This window comes from Salmo salar, chromosome ssa27 (assembly GCF_905237065.1).
Source record: "Salmo salar chromosome ssa27, Ssal_v3.1, whole genome shotgun sequence".
Taxonomy (NCBI): Eukaryota; Metazoa; Chordata; class Actinopteri; order Salmoniformes; family Salmonidae; genus Salmo; species Salmo salar.
In genome coordinates, this window is record NC_059468.1 from 11,034,167 (window position 1) to 11,050,346 (window position 16,180).

Below are 16,180 nucleotides of genomic sequence, written 5' to 3' on the forward strand. Positions count from 1 at the left end.
TACACTGTTTGGGGCAGGCTAACATCGATTAACTTTTCAGAAACTTTCAAGTTGAACTTTCACCATGCATGATTAAATAGCTAGCTAGTTGTCTCGCGGAAAACTTGTAGCTACTTAGGCATGTCTAAAGGCTTTAGCTAGCTAGCTTCTCTTCTTCCCTCATGACTCCCAGCAGCTCTCTCTCCCTGTCTCTGAAGAGGAGGTTCCCCATGAGCAGCTGCACTGTGAGCAGGAGTGGTGCTCCAGTCTGGGGCAGGAGGGCCCAGAGCCCACACAGATTACAGAGGAACAGAAGGAAGTCAAGACCAGCCCCGAGGAAGTGCAGCTTCAAGGGCAATAGGCTAATACCAAAGAGTTAATATGCATTTCTCGCTGTGTGAAAAGTGAATGGGTTCAGGAGGACCCACTTCAGTCCTTGTCTCTTCCCAAAACCCAGACTGTGGAGAACAGAGAGTGACTCTAAACTAGTGGATCTAAAATATTTTGGCGCTGTGACCCAGCTAAAGTGTTTAGACATTCCCTGTGACCCTCCAGATAATCAAAACAATGCCTCCAGCTACATCTCAGCTGGAAGCAGCGACTCAGTAGGACTTTACAGCAGTGCACGCACCATTGGATCCCGACCCACCAGCGGGAGAACACTGTTCAAAATGTAGCACCACGTCTAAAAAATGTCACTGTGGCGAAGCATTTGCTCATGAAAGCTGGCTTACAGAGACATGTCACTCTTGCCAGGGAGAGACCCAGCAAATGCCCCTTCTGCAAAAACTGCTACAACTGCACCTGTCAACTCAAGGCCCATGTCCCACTCTGTTAGACAGCAAAAACACGACCTGCTGCAGCTCCTCAGTACAACCAAGAAGAGAATGTACTTCACCTATCACTTAACACAGCAGGGCAGGACAAAACTAAACGGCGGGCACTGGTTGGACCACCTTTGATCATGCCAAATATCTGTAATAAAGACCTTTTGTGGGGGGGAAACTCATTCTGATTAGCTGGGCCTGCTTCCCCAGTGGGTGGGCCTGCTTCCCCAGTGGGTGGGCCTGCCTCCCCAGTGGGTGGGCCTGCCTCCCCAGTGGGTGGGCCAATGCCCTCCAAGATCCACCCATGGCTACATCCCTCCCGAGTCATGTGAAATCCATAGATTAGTGCCTCATTTATTTATTTAAAGTGTAACTCGGTCAAATCTTTAAAAAATTTTCATCTTGCGTTTATATTTTTGTTCAGTATATAATAATGCTATGGTAAATTTAAGCATTTTATGATTATTCCTCGTGACTACTTGTTTTGTTCCACAGTTTGCCATGGTTATAATATCAGTATGTGCATGAAGTTTAGAGTTTCAAGTTTTAATGTCATGTGCACAAGTACAGTGAAATGCCTTTCTTGCAAGCTCTAAACCCAACAATGCAGTAATCAATAACAAGATGTATAGATGTTTGTGATGATATTGTACACAGTAAGTGCCAGGAAATGTGTGTGTGCAATATCAAGTGACCCAATCCCACCCCTAATATGACAATATGAGGTCTTTGTATCTTTGTACTTTAATAAATGGTCTGTATTAACTAATGGAAGTATAGGTTGTCTTTTATTTACTCGTTGTCTAAAAACATTATTCTACAGATCAGATTGCTCAGTCAAATCGGAGAAGTCGTACCTTACTATTTAAAAAAAAAACTTTTTAACCTGTTTTTTCTCCCTCTCATCGCTGCAACTCCCGTATGGACTCGGGAGAGGTGAAGGACGAGAAACGTGAGTCCTCCGAAACACAACCCAACCAAGCCGCACTGCTTCTTGTCACAATGCCCACTTAACCTGGAAGCCAGCGGCACCAATGTGTCAGAGGAAACACTGTACACCTGGCGATCGTGTCAGCGTGCACTGCGCCCGGCCCACCAACAGGAGTCGCTAGTGCGCGATGGGACAAGGACATCCCTGCCGGCCAAACCCTCCACTAACCTGGATGACACTGGGCCAATTGAACGGCGCCCCATGGGTCTCCCGGTTGCGGCCGGCTGCGACAGAGCCTGGACTCGAACCCAGAATCTCTAGTGGCACAGCTAGCACTGCGATGCAGTGCCTTAGTAAGTCATGCCTTACTAGACTGCTTTTAACAGACCAGGTTTAGTTAGAATCATGCTACAATCCTCTTAGACACGCTCCAGAACTTTGGCAATTAAGAAGTATTTTTAAAACCTCCTGCTTTGGGCTGGATGTTTCAATGTGTAGTTCATACATGTGTAATCTATTAGCAGAATTACTGTTGTACCTCAATTGGCCACAAAGTCCCTAGTTTGAAAGCGACTGCTTTCTGTAAGATGTGCAGCACCATTTTCCCCCACATGGGCCAGCCCCCTAGCAATTAGAGTTTCAGCCAATGAGCTTCAGCCCATCGCCATTTGACTAACAGCCAGCAAGATGCACACACAGCAGAACAAGAGAGGGAGCATATATCTGCACATATGTGACATAGCAAGCAATTTTCAGGGCCCACTTTTGGCTCGTGAGCACTATTTTCAGAACTGCTGGCTAAAAAGTATACAAACGTACAGGAGAATCTCTTTAAAAGGAGAATTTACTAAGCACACAGGACTGTCCTCTGTGAGGATAACCTCTGTTTAGTCATTCATTTAATCTATAGTGTGGGAGTGACCTCAATAAACCACTTATGATTGTGTTGTGGAAATTCTTAAACAGTGTCGTGGAAATTTACACTTGGGACACTCAAAGTCAATCTTAAATTAATCATTGTTTATTGTCAGCGTACAGGAGAGGTTCCAAAAAAACGTAATGCACCATAGTGATTTTTACTTGGCAAACAGAAAGCAAAAGAGAAGTTATCTTTTGTGTTGGAAAATCAGACATAGTCTGTGTTGTATGATCATTATAGAAGTCTGGTTGAATGACGTTTTTACTTGAATCGTTCAATTGGGAAAAGTGACTGATCCAGAGTATTTATGAACTATGTCTGTAATGATTGGGATTATGTCAGGAACCGGACAATGGAATTCTTTCAGGTGTGTCTGTGTCCTCCCTGTGAGATGACCTTAATGACTGAGACCTTAAGGAGGTTTCTTCAAATCCTAATGATTCACTTCACAATCAAGCACAATAATTGGGCACTTTAGAGTCCATCAGTTAAGTAAGACCTGTTTCCAAGCCAGAAGAATGTAGATGTCAGAGTTGCGTTACACTTGTGCGTCGAGGGCCCGATGAACCAATCAGGGACAGAGGACACGATGCTGTCAGCTGATAACTCTTTTCATTTATGGGGTATTTAAAGGGTCAGGGGAATGTCAAGGCAGAAACACTGAAAACTCTACAAGGTAAGCCAATGGATATATCAATGCTTATGTGGTTGGTATTAGGTGTGGATGTTGATATTCTGTTTATTTCTGTGTAATAATATTGTCAACAGGTGCATATGATTCAGTGCTTACATAGTAAATGGTACTAAGTAAATACCTGTAGAAATCTGCATGTTGTGTGCTGCTAGACATGTCCTATCTTATCTAACACACTTAGTGCTATTTCAGGGTAAAATAATATTTTTGTGTGGGCAGGAGGAATGCTGTGTTATGACGTGAATCTTCTTTGTTGCACCACACTTCATTTTTTTTCAATTCTTTAACAGGGCCCTAAGAATCAGGGCTTGCAAATATCTGGATAGGTTTGCAATTTAAGATGCATTCTCTTTTTACATTTTGTGATTTATTTCACAACTACTTTATCTTTCCAACAACCTATAGATGAGATTATCTTCGTTCCTTCTCTGTGCCTCTCAGCCGATGATCACTCTTTTCTCACTGGCTCTGCTGGTTTCCATCCCTGGGGCACACGGGCACCCCCACTTCCCCCTTCGCATCCTACCCAGGTTGGAGAACCCTGAGTGGGAAGCTGACTTGCTCCAGGCCTCCCTCGATGTCCCAGGGGCTGTAGCTCCAGCGGGCCTCCGCTCTTGGGGGCCGCTGCTGGAGCTGGGACCAGAGGACCCACGTCTGGGCCTGCTCAGGGAGCTGGTGGAAGAGAATGGCTGGGGACAGAAGGGCATGATGAGGGGGGATCTGGAGAGGAGGCCGCTGGGTCCCTTCCCCAGCCACCCTATGGACACTCTGCACTACCAAGAGGGGGAAGAGGAAGGAGAGGAGGGAAGAAAGAGGAACGAGGCTATCACGTCCATCATCGGCGGGCTGCAGGCTTTCAATAGAGAGAAGGGAGGCTTCGGGTTTCGCTTTGGACGGAAGTAACAAAGGAGGGAGGGGTCGGGAAAAATAGGAGGCACTTGGACTTCTGGAGTGTGGGGAACTTGGAAACGGGTAAGGTAGAGGGCTGGAGGATGAAGATGATGAAGGGAGGGATGAGGTGACAGTAGAGATGTACTGATTGACACCTATGTCAGAGCAATCAATCATTACATTATGATGAGATATGCATCATCAGAGAAAGTGACTGACAAACCAATAAAAATAAAGTTTGCCAAGTGGTCAGAAAATGTCTGTCTATGTAAAATAGAAAGTATCATAATTGTAACATAATACGATTATTGAGTGTATGTGAATGTTTATTTTTTGTTGTCCATGATTTATGTTCTCCATTCCTACCTACAGTGAAAAATCACAGTATTTTGATAGCCATTATTTTTTATTTTAAATTCAATGCAAAATTGCAACACAATAACAAATGAACATAGGACATCACTACAAGTATATTTTCTCTTAACAAACATAAAATAACATTAAAGTAAAGCAAATAAAAATCACTACACATGAAATGTCCGTTTCAAAACTTTAAGTACCTCATAAAATAAAGAGAATAAGGTCAGGGGTTAAAATTGCGTAAACCTATGAGAGTTGTAAGAATACATGTATTTATTTTTTGTTATTGACTTATTCTAGAGATTTGATGAAATATTTGATTTCAAGTTAAAAATGTATTATATTTCCATAGCCATAGCTATATTTGTCTTCAGTATGATGGCACAGCCTACATCCATGGAAACCTCCCACGCCCTATTTTACCTGACAACAGCTAGGTTAATTTCAACCCTCGAAAATCATTGGATAGAAATACTCTTCAAAGAACAAGGAACGCAACGCAGGGGGAAAAAAGTAGGCAGCATTTCAAACTCATTAATGACACATCCTCCTCCACTTACCCTCGCCTTCCGCCCTTGGGGGAATCCCCGCGACCATCTTTGTCGTCGGTCCAAGTGTTTAGCCAAGAAAGGGAAGTTGGCAACGTTAAGCCCCTCAGCCCTCGTGTTTTATCGAGTTTGTACACTCACAATCAAAGATGTTCTCATCTATCAGTGGTACAATTATGTCCCTTCAGTGCCTGAAACTAGTGATGGGTCTTTCGCGAATGAGTCGGCTCTGTCGGTGAACATTGCATATCAGAAGAGCCAAATCTATTCGTAATTTTTTTTTAAATTAAGATATGAATAATCATAAGATTTAAATGAATATAATTAACTAAATGCTCAAGTGTACACACATTCGTTCTGACTGTCTGCTCAGACTAACAGCCTTACCTGTTGTTCCTGTCAATCAGACACGCAGTGTCAACCAATGGAGGTTGGACAGCTGTGAAAACAACAGCTGGAAAATGAGTCGGAAGCACAGTAGCATTTGGATGCATTTTAATAATGTAGCCAATGTTAGAGCACAGTGTAAAATTTTCCAAAACAAAATCTCATATAAAGCCAGTTCTACTCACAACCTACACCGCCATGCGAACTGTACACAACTGTGAAGCTAGCTGTAGCGGAGCTTCGAGAAACTAGCGGGCCTGCTAGTGATAGTGGTGGAGCCAGCACCTCCACACGTACATGTCAGTTGGCTTTTCATATCCGATCATGTCAGGGCATTTCGTATGCAGCAGCTGTTAAAAGTGTTGAGGGTTTGAATGGTGCACTTGAAGAGTAATATGGTTGTGGATAGGCCTTCACTGCAGGCTGCACGGGTTGCCTTTCACCAGGAGGATCCTGAGATTTTAAAGGTTAGGAAGGTGGACTTTGTGGCCTTCATAACTATTGTGATTAATGGCACTGCCAAGATGGTGAGCATGTCCAGGAAGATGGAAATCATTGTGGAAGCGGCAGAGCAGTTCCTGGGGTTGAAAGATTCTGCGAAGGAGTATGATGGGAGATATGGAGAATTGAAGGAAGTAGTGCGAGTTTTGTTTTGTCAATATAGCATTTTTATTTGGGTGGATTAGGTTAGTTTCTCTATCACGTATGGATTTTCTTTTTACCTTGTTTTGGTTTCAAGCCGTCCAGTTGGCGGCGGCAAAACACCGTTTTGGGTTGTAGTCAGCCATAAAACCCACTGCAGGAAGAAGGAACGCAACAGATATTTGTGAAGGCGCTTTCCATCGACATATACTTTTTAAATAGGGATATAGCTTAAGAAAACGGCTGTAGTTTAATTAGCAAGATGTATAGACCTAATTTGATGTTTTTTGTTTTATTTTTTTTCTGGAATGTATTTGCCGGAGCCAAAGCCGTAAGTTATGTACTCGATATCAAAAGTGAAAGTAAACGTTTACGGCCAGGCGTGGCAAAAGAATAATAAAAAAATATAACTAAAATCGCTTACCATAAATACTGCTGTGGTATATTAGCATAATAGTCTACTTGTTGTAATTGCATTGAAGCATTTGTAGTCGACCTTTATGCGCGTTCCTCCATCATTGTATCGGTTACTGGAAAGCTGTTGCGCACTTACAGGCCAGGAACGGTGCAATAACAACACACATTTGTAAGGAAACCGATAAAATACATTGCGCTTTTTTACTTTACTTAGAACAACAAGGCATTGCATTATCACAAAGTAAAACATGTGCCAAGAAGATTTTATATGTTTGTAATGTGTTTTCAGTTTTACAGTAGCCTATATACTGACGACTATTGCAATTTTACACACATTTGTTTTAGCAGCAACTACTCTTCCTGGGGTGCAACAAAAACATACCATGACAACTAACAAAACACTTATACACTCACTGATAGACAAGGACGGTCATACACATGTCTAATACGATATACAACAACAAAAGAACAATACATTTAACAAAGGAAAGAGGAAATGCATATGATTTATTTCCTTGATATGGTAGAGAATCCGGGGGATAGCCCCGACCGGGACTCAAACCTGGATCTAGCGACTGTCAAGCCAACAATTTAATCATTACAGCAAGAGGTCCGAACTACTTGATGAGTTCGGTTTTGTCAATCATCTACTTCCCCAGAGTCAGATGAACTTGTGGATACCATTTTTAGGTATCTGCGTCCAGTGTGGAGGAAGTTGGTGTTACTTTTTGAGCCAATGCTAACTAGCTGTACCCAAAGATTGTTAGTCATTGCGCTAACGCTAGTTAGCAGTTGCACTAACGTTAGTTAGAGGTAGTTTCACAAGCCAATGCTAACTTCCTTCATTCTGGACACAGCCATAAAAAATGGTTAATCTGACTCTGGGGAAGTAGATAAAGGGCCTCATTGCCAAAATCCAGAAGTATCTCTTCAATATATTAACATGAAATAGGTTGATTTATAAGTTGCAGAATGTGTCCTAGTTCTCACTAATGCACTAGTGTGGGCTTATTTGTTATTTATGTCACCTACCATTTAGACAACATCATGCAATTAATTGAACACTATTAATTGAATACATTATTTTGTTGGCCATTACAGACCTACAGTATGATATAGATAAATATTTAACATACAGTAATTTCCGTTTCAAGTTTTACAGCATTGTCTGAGTAACATGGAGAGAAGGCAGATTCAGACAAATTATCTCAAATGTTTAAATGTTTTTCCCTACAGACATCTACTCCCTGAATTACATCTACACTGCCCTGTCAAAGCCAGTAGACTTGCCTGGTATCCATGAGTTCACTGCCATGGGTCTGATGAACAACCAACAGATTGATTACTATGACAGTGTGTCAAAGAAGAAGATTCCCAAACAGGACTGGATGAGGGAGAAGCTGCCAGCAGACTACTGGGAAAAAGGAACTCAGTCACGCAAGAGCAAGGAGCAGTGGTTCAAAGTCAACGTCAACATCCTGATGGATCGCATGAGGCACAACAACACTGGTGAGGGAACACCTGCAATCTGTCCTACGCTCACTGTTAATCTTTTAAAATTGTAGGTCATTAGTTATCCATGTATATTGTCATAGAGGCGTCATTCACCTTTTTCAATATAGTTTTTTCCTGTCAGATGTGCATATCCTTCAGTGGAAACATGGCTGTGAGATTGACCAACAGAGTGACGGCACATTGAAATTCATAAAGGGCACTGACCAATACAGCTACGATGGTGACGACTTCCTGGCCTTTGATGATGTCACTATGCAGTGGGTGGCCCCAGTTGATCAAGCTCTGCCGACTAAGAGGAAGTGGGACGGGGTGCAGATCCTCAACCAGTACACCAAGGGCTACCTGGAGAAGGAGTGTGTGGACTGGCTGTCCAAATTCATGGAATATGGGGAGAAAGAATTCAGTAGGCCTGATTGTGAGTACTTAAATAGTATAGCATAACAAACAAAAACGACCATTTGTACATGTGAGATCAGAAATAATAATGTTCTCTGTTTATTCCCTCTTTAGCCCCTCCAAAGGTCTATGCATTTGCTAAAAAGGCCAAAACCGCAGGACATGTCCGACTGACCTGCATGGCCACAGGTTTCTATCCCAAAGATGTGGTAATGAATATTAAGAAGAACGGTGTTCCATTGACCAAACATGATGGAGTGCAGTCTGCAGGAGTCCTACCCAATGATGATGAGACCTACCAGATCAGGATGAGTGTGCAGATCCCAGAGGCAGACAAGGAAACGTATGAATGTTATGTCCACCATACAACATTGGAGAAGCCAATTGTGATAAAATGGGGTAAAGTATGGTTAATTTTGTTTAGTGTTGTTATTGATGGTTAATATGGTTTAGTGTTATTGACACAGGAAGCAATCTTAATTTGAACAGAACAGCATACTAACAACAGCTTTGCAAGTGAAGCAGGAACGAAACTGAAATTAGCTTCTGGTTACATATTGTTGCTTTTTATATATACTATACCTTTTTGTTTTGCAGATGGAATATGTTGTGATTGCAGTAGTTTCAATGCTGTAGTCATTGGGGCTGTAGTCATCACCTTTATTGTAGTTCTGATCTTGGTGGTCCTCTTTGTTCTGCACAGAAGAGGGACAATTGGTAGGTCTTTATTTATATCAATTAACAATTAAATGTTTTTGTCGTTAAATGTTAAGAAAAGTTTTATCTAAGGTACTACTATGAAAGCTGGGCACTACGGCCAAAATCCATATGAATTATAACATTTCTATTTATTTTTCTCTTTACACATTAAAGTGATTCCTGGCTTGAGAACTACAGGTTAGTATCACAGCCTCTCCCTCGGTCTGTATACATGTCATTTATCAACATAATGGTCGATTGTTACATATAACATACTTTTGACACTAGTTGTAAGGACAACATGATGTTTTTAATCAAAACTAGTTTGTCCAATTGTAAAGAAATCCTATGTTGCAATCAAGCATTTACTGTGTTCAGATATACTTTTTGGTTCTGAAAAAAAGGCCTATTTAAGACACTCATTCCTATTACATTCTCCTCTTCTGAAGAGAGTGGTTGCATTGAATACATTGTGTTAAAAGTTACTTTTGAAAGTCACAGATAATTCTGTTTTTTCAATGTACTGAAACTTTAGATTGTGTTTTTCCAGCTACTGGCAATGGAGTGGCATTTTCTGGAGTGAACACTTCATAGTATGGTAAGGCAACAAAGTGTGTAATGCCACAACTAAACAAAATACAGTACATGAAGTTAGGTATTTCCTCAAGGAAAGTTGCTTTTCTCTGACAGACATACAAATTCACAAAACTAACTAAAGGCTGCATTTTTTATTTTTCAACATTTTACAGATGCTCTTATCCATTTCTAGTACTGGTCCCCTGTGGGAATCTAACCCACAACCCTGGTGTTGCAAGTGCCACGCTTTACCAACTGAGCCATACGAGACACTGTAGAAGTGTATTGTAGCTATACATTCGAACATATAATGACATCTTCCTGTTTTTCTTCAGCTAATTAAAAAAAAAAATATATATATATATATATTTATTTAACCAGGTAAGCTAGTTGAGAACAAGTTCTCATTTACAACTGCGACCTGGCCAAGATGAAGCAAAGCAGTGCGACACAAACAACAACACAGAGTTACACATGGAATAAATAAACATGCAGTCAATAACACAATAGAGAAAAAGTCTATATACAGTGTATGCAAATGAGGTAAGATAAGGGAGGTAGGCAATAAATAGGCCATAGTGGTGAAATAATTACAATTTAGCAATTAAACACTGGAGTGATAGATGTGCAAAAGATGAACGTGCAAGTAGAGATACTGGCGTAGTTGGATGAGGTAGTTGGATGGGCTATTTACAGATGGGCTATGTACAGGTGCAGTGATCTGTGAGCTGCTCTGACAGCTGGTGCTTGAAGTTAGTGAGGGAGATATGGGTCTCCAGCGACAATGATTTTTGCAGTTTGTTCCAGTCATTGGCAGCAGAGAACTGGAAGGAAAGGCGGCCAAAGGAGGAATTGGCTTTGGGGGTGACCAGTGGAATATACCTGCTGGAGCGCGTACTACGGGTGGGTGCTGCTATGGTGACCAGTGAGCTGAGATAAGGTGGGGCTTTACCTAGCAAAGACTTACAGATGACCTGGAGCCAGTGGGTTTGGCGACGAATGTGAAGCGAGGGCCAGCCAACGAGAGCATACAGGTTGCAGTGGAGGGTAGTATATGGGGCTTTGGTGACAAAAGATGGCACTGTGATAGACTGCATCCAATTTGCTTATTAAAGTGTTGGAGGCTATTTTGTAAATGACATCGCTGAAGTCAAGGATCGGCAGGATAGTCAGTTTTACGAGGGTGTGTTTGGCAGCATGAGTGAAGGATGCTTTGTTGCAAAATAGGAAGCCGATTCTAGATTTAATTTTGGATTGGAGATGCTTAAATGTGTCTGGAATGAGAGTTTGCAGTCTAACCAGACATCTAGGTATTTGTAGTTGTCCACATATTCTAAGTCAAAACTGTCCAGAGTAGTGATGCTGTACGGGCTGGAAGGTGTGGGCAGCGATCGGTTGAAGAGCATGCATTTAGTTTTACTTGCATTTAAGAGCAGTTGGAGGCCACGGAAGGAGAGTTGTATGGCATTGAAGCTCGTCTGGAGGTTAGTTAACACAGTGTCCAAAGAAGGGCCAGAAGTTCACAGATGGCAATGGTATACAAGTATACAGATGGCAATGGTATACAAGATGGCAATGGAGTGGCTGTAATGGGGTTAAAAGGAAATAGCAAGGTAAGACAACAGTCTTCAATCACACAAATAAACTAAATCAATTAGGTTAGGTGTTGCTTCAGAAAGTTGATGGTAAATTACATATAAATGTATTCATAATGAGTTCTACAAGTATGTGTAAATACTAGCCAAATGATTGTAGATTTTGTTTTTGCTGTTCTCAATGGCTGACCCCAATATGAGAGATTTTGTGTGTGGTCTTCACCATAGTCCAAAGGTTTCCTTGGTTACTCTATAAGACAAGCAATGTTGTTATTATGATAATAAACATGCAGGGAAATCTGAGTCACAATATGCCAGAGAACAGAACAAGGCACTATTCTCAATCACATATACACAAAAAAAATATTGTTTGCTTACCACACAATAAGCATATTTTTCATTAACAAATGGTTTCATGATATTTCAAGCCTTATCTAGTTTTTGGGGTGGCCAGAGTTGGAGCAATATCAAATTACTATATCATCCTTATGGACAGTTATTTTACAACTGTATTATTTTATGGTGAAAATAAAAGCTATAGTAACCCATAATTCATTTAGATGAAATAGGATTATGCAATAGTTTAGATGACTGCTTTGTCTGAAATTGTTGAGTTGTTTTTCCATCTCAGTAGTAATAAGTAATCAGTGTAACTACATTTTGCACTGTAACTCGTGTTCAATCTAATAATGCCCATATTTTCCATGTTGTCTAATTATGTGCAGGTGGATCGATGACCATTGGTGGCCAAACTTCCTGACCGGACCACAAAGGAACCTCAATTTCATAATTTTATAGGATGGCTATTGATAACGCTTGTTATTCAGTTACAATGTTTCAATCTTATAAGCTAGTGATGGAAATGATAGTTACTTTGATGCAATGTGCTAAAAACTGCTGAATTTTATCGTTTTTGCTGTTCTTGAGTAAGTACTTGCTTCCAAATAGAGTCTCATAAGTGAGGTGGTTAGGCACCATTTGGATTGATGTATCTCATTCTGTCGTACATTTCATTGTTTTACTGTTACAGTGGATGTTACTGTATGGAGAGGCATCTTTAAGGTAATTGTATCATTCTTCAGGGATTATAACTAGACTTGTACTAGATCAGGGTTATATAAACCTGGAGGTATATGCTGATATGTTTTATATCCATGGCCAATCAATGACATACTCATATTTTAAGTAACATTTCAAAAGAGTTATAGACAAACATTGCAAATTTCCTAAGTATTAACAATGCTCTACAATATTAAACAACACAATTTTAACATATATTTGCAGCATCTTAAAACAAGATATACAATATGGTAAACACACTCATGAAACACACAAATGTGTTAGAGAAAATGTGATTTTTTGTTAATCAAAATATTACTTGAAATATCATTTGTTATGATTGTTTATTTCAACCTTGGGCCCATTTCATAACCGTTCACTGGGTTACCAGGCTAAGACAAACCTATACTCTTGAATTAATATGCAGTGGAGTTTCTTTTAATATCACATTTTAAACATTGATTCATGGAGGACACTAATAATTCCAACATGCAATCTTGAAGCTCAAGACAAAAATATTTTTTCTCTTATGCCAGAAACCTAGTTAGTGTTTTTTAATGAGTAGGGTCTCAGGTGTTATGCATGCTACCTGTGGACTAAATGCATTCACCAAATTATTTCATTAATTAATGGCACTGCTGTTACTATTTACTAAACCAGTATTTCACATGACTTACTGTATGTAATACGCACACTCTCTATAATCTGTACTGCTTTTCAAATATCCTGAATGATTTGTTTTTCTGAAATAAATAAATAAAAAAGCCCCTTTTTTTCCACGTTCTGTAATTCTAAATATGGTCTACCATATATTCAACAGTACAGGCCAAAATGTTGTTTAAAAGTTTGAAAAGTATAGCCTGTTGCACATGAATTTATCTACAGGAGGATAGTGTTGGCTAATGATAACAGAATTGTAAGCAACAGCGCATTTGCACAGAGTTCTGATTATGAATGGTGTGCAAAGACAAGGTATGACTATTGCTTATGAAGTACAGTTGCATCAAAGAGACTTTGGACTTTGTGCAACACCTGTTCAACTTAATGATCAGGATCAACACAGGCGTTTACTTGTTAGAGAAAGCTAAGAGCACACAGTCGTTGCATTGTGTGGCAGACCTGAAGTAGACACAGAATTTAGTATTTTTGTATATTTTAGGGTCATACAATACATGTGAGGGTTCAAAATGTATTTGTTGTAATTTTGCTCTTGTTTGGGACACTTTCAACAGTGAACAGCATTAAGAAGGATTTTACTTCTAGAAAATGTATCATAAGTGAAAATGAAAGCTCTTGGCAGAGCCATATATATATATATATATAGCCTACATTATTTTTCAAATCAATAAACTTAATTTTGAATTGCTAGCTTATTATTTTGGTTGAATGAAATATAATGCTTTGTTCATATTATTCATATTGTAATGTTATATTCATATTATTGATAACTCCAGCTTTTTGTTTAATGGTAGGCTAGTTTTGAAGGTCCTTATATTGCGATGTTTCCTTATTGCCGCTGGCAAGTTCCATTGACTATACACCTGAGAAAATCATTTTGACCTGGCAACATAAGACAGTTGGATTGGTTGGAACTGCCAGGTGTCAGATGACAAGACTATATAGTATGACTGGCACATAAAAGTGCTTAGTCTCTGTTTAGTCTTATTTAGTCTCTTTCAGAACAACAAATTAGTCTAATACATCATTGAATTAAACAAAGTTTCAATAAAATAATGGATTGATTGATCAGGTAGTCTAGATTTCATACCAAGACAATGATTATGATGTTACTATGTTTACAGTTATCAATACTCATACTTTGTTTTTAAATTCACATCACTTCCTCACTTCTTTTACATCTCTACCCAGGAGTTGTGACTAACCCATTTGCTGCATTTTGTAACCGTTAGAGACATGGGCGCTGAGCTACATCTACACTGCCCTGTCAAAGCCAGTAGAATTGCCAGGTATCCGTGAATTCACTGCCATGAGTCTGATGAATAACAAACAGATTGACTACTATGACAGTGTGTCAAAGAAGAAGATTCCCAAACAGGACTGGATGAGGGAGAAGCTGCCAGCAGACTACTGGGAAAAAGGCACTCAGTCACGCAAGAGCAAGGAGCAGTGGATCAAAGTTAATGTCGATATCTTGATGAAGCACATGATGCATTACAACACTGGTGATGGACCGCACCTGCATTTGTATCACTACATAGCCTACTATATTTTACTAAAACTCCAAGATAATTGATCAACTTCTAAGTACAATGCAAAGACTGGACTTGACCATACCATAGGTGAGTATATCCTGCTTCTGTAGAGTACCTCAGCATGAATCACAATACCCATAAAACCCTGCGTTCAAACAGGGAAATGGTTCCAATCGTTTTCCACCATTCATTTTCCCAATAGGGGATTTTATAAACACTGAACAGAAGGTCTGTGTTTTGTGTAGGCTTACCCTGGCGTGACGTTTTGATAACTGTAAATCTCTCTCGGCAAGGTGACATTTATCAGTATATTTGCCTGTATTTACCCCCAACAAATGAAATGCGAATTAACTGCTAATGTGGCTATCATAAAACATGCAACGATGATATGGATGAGACTGCTGAAAAGAATCTCTGGATTAACTATCTAATGTTAGCTAAATGTAGCAATGAATACATTTTCTACATTTCTTTACATTTACCTGTTAGCAAAGGTGTCAGTTAGAGATGACGTGCAGGAGTTTGCAGGGATTTGTAGTCTTGCATGATGTCTACTTTGATGCTAATTAGCATTTAGAATCTGAGAGTAAATAGAGCTGAATATATTGATAAAAATCATCTTGTCCGAGAGAAATTTACATGGATATCAAAACGCCACGCCAGGCTAAGCCTATACGAAACACAGCCCTTATTTCAAGTGTGTCTAAAATCCCCTATGGTAAAAATGAATGGTTGAAAAATGATTGGAACCATTTCCCTGTTTGACCGCTAGGTTTTATGGGTATTATGGCACCTCCACTGTGGGGCTCTATTCTACTTGTTTTTCCTCTTATGTCCATAGTCTTCAGTGGAAACATGACTGTGCGGTTGCCCAACAGATTGACGGCACATTGAAATTCATAAAGGGCACTGACCAATACAGCTACAATGGTGACGACTTCCTGGCCTTTGATGATGCCACTATGCAGTGGGTGGCCCCAGTTGTTCAAGCTCAGCCGACTAAGAGGAAGTGGGATGGGGTGCAGATCCTCAACCAGAACACCAAGGGCTACCTGGGAAGGAGTGTGTGGACTGCCTGTCCAAGAATTGAGGACGATTGTTTTAAGGCAGGGTTTCCCAAACTTGTCCTGGGGACCCCAAGGGGTTCACGTTTTGGTTTTTGCCCTAGCACTACACAGCAGATAAAAAAATGAAGTAATAATCTAGCTTTGATTATTTCAATCAGCTGTGTAGTGTTACTGCGAAAAAGGACCGAGTTTGGGAAACGCTGTTTTAAGGAATATCAAATTAATTGGAATTCTAAATCAAGGAATGATGGTAATAAAATGTACCTTAATCAATCTGTTACATTTTTTCTATTATTTGTATTTAATAATCATTCAATTTTTTGTTCATCACTTAGCCTACAATGGTTGTTGAAAGAGACCAAACTAAAAAAACTGATCTTTGATCAACGAAATTGGACACTAGGCTAGTCGGCACCATAGCATTTCCAACCAATCAAACGGTCCTTTTCTGTTGCCAGGTGAGAG

At 40.0% G+C, this 16,180-nt stretch overlaps 1 protein-coding gene and 1 pseudogene across 1 annotated transcript; both read left to right on the plus strand.

Annotated features, from left to right (window-relative positions):
- The first annotated feature begins 6,313 nt into the window (after nt 1-6,313).
- On the plus strand, nt 6,314-13,203 carry LOC106588380 (major histocompatibility complex class I-related gene protein). The gene is given in 9 exon segments (XM_014177295.2): nt 6,314-6,477; nt 6,480-6,509; nt 7,832-8,104; nt 8,232-8,525; nt 8,621-8,905; nt 9,104-9,223; nt 9,380-9,403; nt 9,756-9,803; nt 12,102-13,203. Coding segments are annotated over 8 exon segments (1,107 nt in total). The 5' UTR covers nt 6,314-6,440; the 3' UTR covers nt 9,800-9,803; nt 12,102-13,203.
- Nucleotides 13,204-13,385: 182 nt separating this feature from the next.
- LOC106588260 (class I histocompatibility antigen, F10 alpha chain-like) lies at nt 13,386-15,848 on the plus strand (annotated as a pseudogene).
- The last annotated feature ends 332 nt before the right edge of the window (nt 15,849-16,180 follow it).